Source organism: Ornithorhynchus anatinus, chromosome 14, assembly GCF_004115215.2.
Source record: "Ornithorhynchus anatinus isolate Pmale09 chromosome 14, mOrnAna1.pri.v4, whole genome shotgun sequence".
NCBI classification, from domain to species: Eukaryota; Metazoa; Chordata; class Mammalia; order Monotremata; family Ornithorhynchidae; genus Ornithorhynchus; species Ornithorhynchus anatinus.
In genome coordinates, this window is record NC_041741.1 from 44587181 (window position 1) to 44597749 (window position 10569).

At 58.1% G+C, this 10569-nt stretch overlaps 1 protein-coding gene across 1 annotated transcript; it reads left to right on the forward strand.

The window, feature by feature from the left end:
- The first annotated feature begins 1460 nt into the window (after positions 1–1460).
- On the forward strand, positions 1461–5347 carry LOC100091800 (pyridoxal phosphatase). Its single transcript, XM_029079412.2, has 2 exons — positions 1461–2174; positions 4331–5347. Exons 1-2 carry the CDS (start codon positions 1493–1495, stop codon positions 4645–4647), a joined length of 999 nt encoding a protein of 332 aa, XP_028935245.1. The 5' UTR covers positions 1461–1492; the 3' UTR covers positions 4648–5347.
- Positions 5348–10569: the final 5222 nt, after the last annotated feature.

The window sequence follows — 10569 nt, forward strand, 5'->3', positions numbered from 1 at the left end:
TATTATGATCATGCCTATTATTCGCCTCGTCCTCGTCAGTACAAGCGCTTAATACGGTCCTTATCATCATGATCATGGCTATTATTCGTCCCATCCTCATCAGTACAAGCGCTTAATACGGTCCATATTATTATGATCATGCCTATTATTTGCCCCGTCTTCGTCAGTCCAAGCGCTTAGTACGGTCCTCATCATTATGATCATGACTATTATTCGTCCCATCCTCATCAGTACAAGCGCTTAATACGGTCCTCATTATTATGATCATGCCTATTATTCGCCCCGTCCTCGTCAGTCCAAGCGCTTAATACGGTCCTCATCATTATGATCATGACTGTTATTCGTCCCATCCTCATCAGTGCAAGCGCTTAATCCGGTCCTTATTATTATGATCATGCCTATTATTCGCCCCGTCCTCGTCAGTCCAAGCGCTTAATACGGTCCTTATTATGATCATGACTGTTATTCGTCCCATCCTCATCAGTCCAAGCGCTTAATCCGGTCCTCATTATTATGATCATGCCTATTATTCGCCTCGTCCTCGTCAGTCCAAGCGCTTAATACGGTCCTTATCATCATGATCATGACTGTTATTCGCTCCATCCTCATCAGTACAAGCGCTTAATCCGGTCCTTATTATTATGATCCCGCCTATGAACCGCCTCGTCCTCGTCAGTACAAGCGCTTAATACGATCCTTATCATCCCCTCCTCATCGGTCAAAGCCCTTAAGAAATACCAGCGTGGCGCAGTGGAAAGAGTCCGTGCTTTGGAGTCAGAGGTCATGGGTTCGAATCCCGGTTCTGCCACTTGTCAGCTGTATGACTGCGGGCAAGTCACTTCACTTCTCTGGGCCTCAGTTCCCTCCTCTGTCAAATGGGGATGAAGACTGGGAGCCCCACGGGGGACCACCTGATTCCCCTGTGTTCACCCCAGCGCTTAGAACGGTGCTCTGCACATAGTCAGCGCTTAACAAAGACCAACATGACTATTATTATTATTATTACCGTCGTGATCATTATTCTGATGAGGGCTATTCTTCTTAATCCCAGCTCTGCCACTTGTCAGCTGTGTGACTGTGGGCGAGTCACTTAACTTCTCTGTGCCTCAGTTCCCTCCTCTGTAAAATGGGGATTAAGACTGTGAGCCCCACGTGGGACAACCTGATTCCCCTGTGTCTACCCCAGCGCTTAGAACAGTGCTCGGCACATAGTAAGCGCTTAACAAATACCAACATTAAGCTTAAGTTTAACGTCCCCGTCCCCCCCCCCCGGTCGCGTCCAATAGGGGGGCTCCGAGGGGGCTCCCGGGCCGCTCATTGGCCCGGGCTGCCGTCGCTCCGGGGCGTCCCCGCCCCCCCGTCCGTCAACGGCGCCTCGCCCTCCCATTGGCGGGTTGGGGGGGTGATGCCCCGCCCCCCCGCCGGCCCCCGCCCCCTCTGGCGGGGGAGGGTGTGAATGACGTCAGTGTGCGGGGAGCTTGGGGCGGAGCGCATGGCGGGCTGCAAGGCGCTGAGCGGCGGCGCCCTGCGGGAGGTGGTGGGGCGCAGCCAGGGCATCCTCTTCGACTGCGACGGGGTGCTGTGGAGCGGGGAGCGGCCCGTGCCCGGGGCCCCCGAGCTGCTCGACCGGCTGGGCCGCGGCGGCAAGGCGGCCTTCTTCGTCAGCAACAACAGCCGGCGGTCGCGGCAGGACCTGCAGCGCCGCTTCTCCCGCCTGGGCTTCCGAGGCGTCGCCGCCGAGCGGCTGTTCAGCTCCGCGCTCTGCTCCGCCCTGCTGCTGCGCCACCGCCTGCTCGGCCCCAACGAGGCCGGCGACCCCCGCCGTGCGCCGTCCGGACCGTCCGCACCGTCCGCACCGTCCGCACCGTCCGGCGCCGTGTTCGTGCTGGGCGGCGAGGGGCTGCGCGGGGAGCTGCGGGCCGCCGGGCTGCGCCTGGCCGGGGAGGCGGACACGGCCCCGCCGCCGGGCCCCGAGCCCCGGGCGGCCGGGGAGGCCGGGGGGCCGCCGGACGCCCACCCGCCCCCCGTCCGCGCCGTCCTGGTGGGCTACGACGACCGCTTCACCTTCGACAAGCTGAGCCAGGCCTGCACCTACCTCCGGGACCCGGACTGCCTGCTCGTCGCCACAGATCTGGACCCTTGGCATCCTCTGAGCGACGGGAGGAGGACCCCGGGTCAGGACGGGGAGGAGGGGGGGGAGAGGGAGAAGAGGAGGGCTGGGGGCAGAGGAGGAAGGGGGGGTGGGGGGGAGAGGGAGAATAGGAGGGCTGGGGGGCAGAGGAGGAAGGTGGGGGGAGGAGGAGGGGGAGAGGAGAAGGAGGAGGAATGGGGGGAGGAGGAGGGGGAGAGGAGAAGGAGGAGGAATGGGGGAGGAGGAGGGGGAGAGGAGGAGGAGGAGGAATGGGGGAGGAGGAGGGGGAGAGGAGGAGGAGGAGGAATGGGGGGAGGAGGAGGGGGAGAGGAGGAGGGGGAGAGGAGGAGGAGGAGGAATGGGGGGAGGAGGAGGGGGAGAGGAGAAGGAGGAGGAATGGGGGGAGGAGGAGGGGTGGGGGAGAGGAGAAGGAAGAGGGATGGGGGGAGGAGGAGGGGTAGGGGAAGAGGAGGAGGATGGGGGGAGAGGAGGAGGATGGGGGGAGAGGAGGAGGATGGTGGGGAGAGGAGGAGGATGGTGGGGAGAGGAGGAGGATGGTGGGGAGAGGTGGAGGGGTAGGGGGAGAGGAGGAGGATGGTGGGGAGAGGTGGAGGGGTGGGGGGAGAGGAGGAGGATGGTGGGGAGAGGTGGAGGGGTAGGGGGAGAGGAGGAGGATGGTGGAGAGAGGTGGAGGGGTAGAGAGAGGTGGAGGGGTAGAGAGAGGAGGAGGATGGTGGGGAGAGGAGGAGGATGGTGGGGAGAGGAGGAGGATGGTGGGGAGAGGAGGAGGATGGTGGGGAGAGGAGGAGGAGGAGAATGGTGGGGAGAGGTGGAGGGGTAGGGGGAGAGGAGGAGGAGGAGGATGGTGGGGAGAGGTGGAGGAGGAGTAGGGGGGAGGAGGGGTGGGAGGAGAAGGGTGGGGAAGAGGAAGGGGGGAGGAGAAGGGTGTGGGGGAAGAGGAGGGGGGCGAGGAGAGGGGTAGGGGGGAGGGAGAGCTAAGACGTGGACTCACTGCTGCTTGTTCAAAGCAGATTCCAGAGATTCCCAGCAAGGAACCAATTAGCACTAATTAGCACCAATTAGCAGCGGCAGGTGGGTGATCCCGTTAGATTTCCATTACCCAAACTCGTCTGTGGGGACAAGGGGCTTTGGGAAATGGCGCTGGGCCTACGTTAGAACCGTTGAGTTTATACTACCTTCCCTCCTTCCCTCCCTCCCCTTCCCTCCTTCCCTCCCTCCCCTTCCCTCCTTCCCTCCCTCCCCTTCCCTCCTTCCCTTCCCTCTCTCCCTCCCACCCCTTCCCCCATGCTCCCAGTTTCCTCTGGGATGGGATCTCCTTCCCGAGCTTCGAGGCCTGCAGACCTGGCATCTCAGGGACCTTTCAGCCAGGGCCAATTCCAGGCAGTGCCAGGTAGTGAGGGGGCCGTGGAACCCTCTCTTCCTTGTCTGCCTTCAGCTCATCGTTCACAACAATAACAACATTAATAATTGTGGAATCCATGGTGAGCATTTACTTACCATGTGCAAAGCACCCATATCTAAATTTCTATTTATTTATAATGATGCTACTGATGCCTCTTGTTTTGATGTCTGTCCCCTCTCTTCTAGACCATGAGCCCGTTGTGGGCAGGGATTGTCTTTATTTGTTGCCGAACCATACTTCCCAAGCGCTTAGTACAGTGCTCTGCACACAGTAAGCAAAATACGATGGACCGAACGAATGAATACTTAAGTGTTGGAGGAGATGTAAGGTAATCAGGTCAAACATAATCCCTAACCCACAGGGAGCTTCCAGTCTGAACTGGAACGGACACCCTGGTGACTTTTCCGAGGTCACACGGCAGCGGCGGTAGAGTCGGCATTAGAACCCAGATCTCCTGACTCCCAGGCCCGTACTCTTTCCATTAAGACCAGGCTGTTTTTCCTTCCTTTCCTTCCTTTCCTTCCTTTCCTCCCTCCCTCCCTTCCTTCCTCTCTCCTTCCCTCCTTCCCTCCCTTCTTTCCCAGGGCCAAAGTGTCCAAACTGATACCCCTTTTCCCCCACCACAGGGTGTGACCCCATCTGAAACTTAGGGTAGCCATCTGATCTTACTCGTTTGCCCCTCCTCACCCTCCACCATCCCTCGCCCTTCAGTGGGGCCTTAGGATCCGGCCGTGCGGTGGGCGGTCACGGCCGCTCAGTGACTTTTGACCCCACAGGAACCGGGAGCTTGGTGGCGGCGGTGGAAACGGCATCTGGGCGTCAGGCCCTGGTGGTGGGGAAGCCCAGCACCTACATGTTCGAGTGCATCACCGAGCGCTTCGACTTGGACCCTGCCCGCACCCTCATGGTGGGCGACCGGCTGGAGACGGACATCCTCTTCGGCCACCGCTGCGGCCTGACCACCGTGCTCACCCTGACCGGCGTCTCGCAGCTGGAGGAGGCCCAGGCCTACATGGCCAGCGGCCAGCCCGACCTGGTGCCCGACTACTACGTGGACAGCATCGCGGACTTGATAGCGGGCCTGGAGGACTGAGCCGGGGAGAGTGCGGGGAGCCACTCTTCTTCTCTCTCCTTTTCCCCTCTCCCTGTCCGAGACCCTCCTCCCCCTGCCCTGCTCCCCCTTTTCCCTGCGTCGGGGGGGCCTGAGTCTGAAGAGGTGTGTGGCCCCCAGAGTCGGACCCCGGCATTCCCAGTCTCCTGCCTCAGAGATCTGGACCCAGGGGTTGGATTTCTGTCCCCTCCCCGCCCCCACACCCTCCGGCCTGCCCTGGCCCCACCGTGCTGGACAAGACTGCTTTACTCCCCCCTCCCGACCCTCCCGTCTTTCCTCCTCCTTCCTCTCGCCGCTCCGCCTTGAAGGGAAGAGGGTCACCCTTGTCCTGGATCCCCTTTGGTCCAGATCACCCGGAGCCGTCACCGCCCCTTCGGCAGGCGGGCTGGGAGGGGGAGCCCGGGGTTCGCGGTGGGATGGTCCGGTTGGTATTCCTCCCCCTCCGCCCCTACCCCCAACCCACCCGGTGGCACCCCCCATCAAGGGGCTCTGGCCTTGTGCCCTGACCCGTCCCTATGTTCAGTCTGTGCTCCTGTGCGTGTTATTTATTAACTTTCAATGAGTTGTGTTTGTATCAAGTGGGGGAGGAGCTGACTGGGCCCTGACCTGTGTCCTTCCCTCCCCCACCATCCCCCCCACCCAACCCCTTGGCCACCCTCCCTCTGTACACAATAAAGAGGGAGCTCAGCTCCGTGCCTGCCTCTGCTTGGATGGGGAGGGGGTGCTGAAGGGTCCTAGCTTCCTGTTTCTCAGGGTGGGTGGGGTGGAGTGCTATGGAGGGAGGGGGGCTTAAAAATGGCAGATCCACCTAATCCTCTCCCTTCTCCAGCCCTTCCCTCCCCCCCGCATAGAACTAGAGTCCTATTGAATGGACAATCCTGTGCTGCAGGGAACCGAGTCACGGTTTCCACTGCCGACCGGCCTCTTTCTGCAGCAGGGGAAACTGAGGCTAGGGAGGAGGAGAGGTGTCTGATCCAAGAAGCCAGCGGTGGCCATTGGCCTACTGTAGTCAAGGAGGAGAAAGGGACCAGGGAAGGTAGGGGTGCTGAGTCTGGGCAGAGCACCGTATTAAGCATTTGAGAAAGCAGAGTAGTGAGGAGAGGAACTCTGGCCTCAGGAAAGAATCAGATGTGGGAGGTGAGGTAAGCAGGAAATCCTACCTGCTGCCTTGCCACTTTCCAGCTGAATCCTTGCCAGGCCTGGGGGTGGGCGGAACCCATCTCAGCACGTGAGTTTTGAATGAAGCGGACCGTGGCTAGACCTCAGGCCGGGTGGGGAGGGAGCAGGGCCTGGGTTGGCCACCTGGAAGAATTTGAGGCAGGGGTTGGGAGGGGGAAGAATCCAGTGTGGCTGGCTGTGTTCATTCAATCGTATTTTACTGAGGGCTGACTGTGTGCAGAGCACGCTACTAAGCAGTTGGGAGAGTGTAGTAAAAACACATTCCCTGCCCACAATGAGTTTACAGCCTAGAGAGGAGGCTGACTGAAGGAGAACAGGGAGGCAGTGAGGCGCTTAAGGTCAGGGGGGTCTCGGCTAGGTCAAGGAGTGGTGGTCCCATGGATGGGGAGGCAGCGAGCTCTGGAGGGTTTGACAAAGATTGGGGCTGCACTTTGAGTCTCCCCTTCCCCCATTAGGTGGGGGGTGGAGGGGTTCCAGCCCAATCGGAGTTGAGGGGATCAGTGACCTGGCTCTGGGTGCTGAAGCAGCGTGGCCTAGTGGCAAGAGCACGGGCTTGGGAGTCGGGATGTGGGTTCCAGTCCTGGCTCCGCCACTTGTCTGCTGAGTGAATCTGGACAAGTCACTTAACTTCTCTGTGCCTTGGTTACCTCTGCTGTAAAATGGGGATTAAGACTGTGAGTCCCCCACGGGACAACCTCGTAATAATAATAATAATGTTGGTATTTGTTAAGCGCTTACTATGGGCCGAGCACTGTTCTAAGTGCTGGGGTAGACACGGGAATCAGGATGTCCCACATGGGGCTCACAGTCTTAATCCCCATTTTACAGATGAGGTAACTGAGGCACAGAGAAGTTAAGTGACTTGCCCACAGTCACACAGCTGACAAGTGGCAGAGCTGGGATTCGAACTCATGACCTCTGACTCCAAAGCCTGTGCTCTTTCCACTGAGCCACGCTGCTTCTCTGTTTCTCTGCTTCTCTTTTCGTACCTACCCAGCAATTAAGCAATTGGCTTAACCAATACCATCATCATCATTATTATCTGTCCACCCTGGAGGGCCCGGTCCAGCCCAGCCCTGAAGGGTCCTAGAAACCCGGCAGCCTGAACCCTGGGGCAGGGCCAGCCAGCAAGATGCATCCATCACCCCCGAGACTGGGGGCCTTGGGGGCTGATCTGGCTATGGAGAAGGTGGCTGAAAGGAGAGTCTGTCCCCTCTGAGCATCCCAGAGCGGCCAGGACCAAGCCCGTCCCGAGCCCCCGGCCGTCCTGGCTCCAGGCTGGGCCGCAGCTGCCCAGGGGACAGCAGGGCCTGGCCGCCGGCGGCCGTGGGAAGCGGGGAAAACCAGACTGGATGCAGGGAGGGCTGGGGCAGAGGCCGGGACCGGCCAGGGGACAGGGCCGGCCTCAGAGGCCCCATTCAAGGGATGCCATTGTCTCCCCCTGGCCCGGGGCCTGGAGCCGCTCCGGCCACAGACAAGGTCTCCACGGGGCTGTCCGAGGGCTCACAAAGCCGCTTTGTCCCTGGGGGCCGGGGCTGTAGGCTGGGTGAGCTGCCCAACTGGGGATTTTTTTGCGCCTGGGCGCGGCTCTGGGACTGGGCGTCCAAGACGTTTAGTGAGTTAAACCCCAGAACTGCCCTCGGCCCATCCCTTTGCTTTAGCCCTCCTTGGATAGCCGTGGTCCAGCTTCACACCTGCTATTACCTTCCTCCCTGGAGCCTTGTATTCCGCAGACCCAAACGAGTAAGTGATGGGGCCCAGGGAGACCTGATAATAATAATAATAATTATGGTATTTGTTAAGCGCTTACTATGTACCAGGCACTGTACTAAGCGCTGGGGTGAATACAAACAAATCGTGTTGGACACAGTCCCTGTCCCCCGAGGGGCTCACGGCATCAGTCCCCATCTTACAGAAGAGGTAACTGAGCCACAAAGTAGTGAAGTGACTTGTCCAGGGTCACAGGGCAGATAAGTGGCAGAGGCGAGATTAGAACCCATGACTGTCTGAGTCCCAAGCTTGTGCTCTGCCCACTACTCCACAGGGCTTCTCCCCAAAATAAATAATAGTATTTGTTAAGCACTTACTACATGCTAGGCACTGTACTAAATGCTGGGGTGGATACAAAGTCGGGTTGGCCACAGTCCCTTTTGCAACTGGGGCTTCCAGTCTCAATCCCCATTCTTCAGATGAGGTAACCGAGGCCCAGAGAAGCAAAGTGACTTGTCCAAGTTCACAGAGCAGACATCTGGTGAGATTAGAAGCCATGACCTTCTGATTCCCACAGGCCTGTGCTCTATCTGCTACGTCACGATGGGGCTGGGGGCTTGGGGAGGGCAGAGTTTGGGGGGCCTTCAAGGATGGCCTGGATCCTCCACCCCCCAGGCCCCTCTCCGGGCCACAGAGTGCAGAAGGGGCCAACAGAGGGCTGCCCTTCATCCCCCACCCTCCCAGGGCCCAGGGCTGGGGGTGAGGGCGGCTGAGGAACAGAGGAGACCCCCACCCTGCCCTGCAAGGGGGTGGCCCTGACAAGGGAGGGGGACCCCCTTCTAGGGGCTCAGTGGAAAGAGCCCGGGCTTGGGAGTCAGACGGGTCTAATCCTGGCTCTGCCGCTTGTCAGCTGTGACTTTGGGCAAGTCCCATCACTTCTCTGTGCCTCAGTTCCCTCAACTGGAAAATGGGGATGAAGACTGTGAGCCCCACGTGAGACAACCTGATCGCCTCGAATTCTCCGCCCGCCCCCCCCCCAGCACTCAGAACAGTGCTTTGCACATAATAAGCGCTTAATTAAATGCCATCATTATCTGGCCCCCTCCCCCTTTGGCTACGGTTTGCCCAAACCGCCTTAGAAAGAGTGAAGCCTCTGAATCTGCGGGCTGGTGGGGGGTGGAGAAAGTCCCCAACCCTGCGGCTTCCCTCTCCGAAGGGTCGTCGTCCCGCCCCTTCCTCCCTCCCCGCGCCTTGCCTCCCTTTCATCGTCTTCCAAGGCGCAGCTTTATGAGCCGCCTGCAGCCGTAGAGGCTCCACGCAGGCTGGGATAGGGTGGGCTGAACGCCCCCGGGAGAAGGGGCCGGGATGGGGCCGGGAAGAGGGGGGAACGGGTGGGTGCAGCCTGCCTGAGTCACCCCAGGAAACTCAAAGGCTCAAAGCCCTCCTCCCCCCCCCCCCCAGCCACAGCTGCTCTGGGTCTTTGAAGCATCTGCCTAATAATAATAATAATAATTATGGGATTTGTTAAACACTCACTATGTGCCAAGCCCTTTTCTGAGCGCTGGGGGAGATAAGGTTGGTATTTGTTAAGGGCTTACTATGTGCAGAGCACTGTGCTAAGGGCTGGGGTAGATACAGGGTCATCAGGTTGTCCCACGTGAGGCTCACAGTCTTCATCCCCATTTTACAGATGGTGTAACTGAGGCACAGAGAAGTGAAGTGACTTGCCCAAGGGCAACCACAGGGATTCGAACCCATGACCTCTGACTCCCAAGCCCGGGCTCTTTCCACTGAGCCACACTGCTTACAAGGTCATCAGGTTGTCCCACGTGGGGCTCACAGTTTTAATCCCCATTTTACAGATAATTTTACAGTTTGAATGCCCATTTTGCAGTTACAGGTAACTGAGGCCCAGAGAAGTTAAGTGGCTTGCCCAAGGTCACGTAACAGACAAGTGGCGGGCAGGGGATTAGAGGCTACGTCTTCTGACTCCCAAGCCCCTGTTTTATTCCTCTAGGGAAACAGCATGGCCTAGCGGCAAGAGCACAGGCTTGGGAGTCAAAAGTCGTGGGTTCTAATTCCGCCTCTGCTACTTGTCTGCTGTGAGGCCGTGGTCAAGTCACTTAACTTCTCTGTGCCTCAAGAACCTCATCTGTAAAATGGGGATTGAGACTGTGCCCCATGTGGGACAGAGACTGTGTTCCACCTGATTGCCTTGAATCTACCCCAGCGCTTAGAACAATGCTTGGCACATAGTAAGTGCTTAACAAATACCATTATTATTGTTACTATTATTATTATTATTACTAAACCACGATGCTTCCCCCGGGTGCTGGGGGAGATTTAGTGCATTCCCATTCCCACCCCCCAACGCACACCTCCAAGGAAGCCACAGGATCCTAACCAACCCTTCCATTCAGCCCTGATCGCCACCACTTATGTACATATCTTTAAATTATACATTATAAATTACTTATTCATAATAACTTCTGTCTTCCCCCCTGCCCCGTCCCCCTTTAGACCGTAAGCTCATTATGGGCAAGGAACACATCTGCTAATTCTGTGGTTTAGTGGATAGAGCCCGGGCCTGGGAGTCAGAAAGACCTGGGTTCTAATTCCGGCTCGGCCCACATGTCTGCTGTGTAACCTTGGGCAAATCACTTCACTTCTCTGGTCCCCAGTTAATAATGTTGGCATTCGTTAAGCGCTTACTATGTGCAGAGCACTGTTCTAAGGGCTGGGGTAGATACAGGGTAATTAGGTTGTCCCACGTGAGGCTCACAATCTTAATCCCCATTTTACAGATGAGGATATTGAGGCACAGAGAAGTGAAGTGACTTGCCCTCAGTCCCACAGCTGACGAGTGGCAGAGCCGGGATTCGAACCCACGACTTCTGACTCCCAAGCCCGGGCTCTTTCCACTGAGCCACACTGCTTCTCTACAATTACCTCACCTGTAAAATGAGGATTAAGAATAAAAGCCCCAGGGGATAAGGGACTGTGTCCAACCTATTA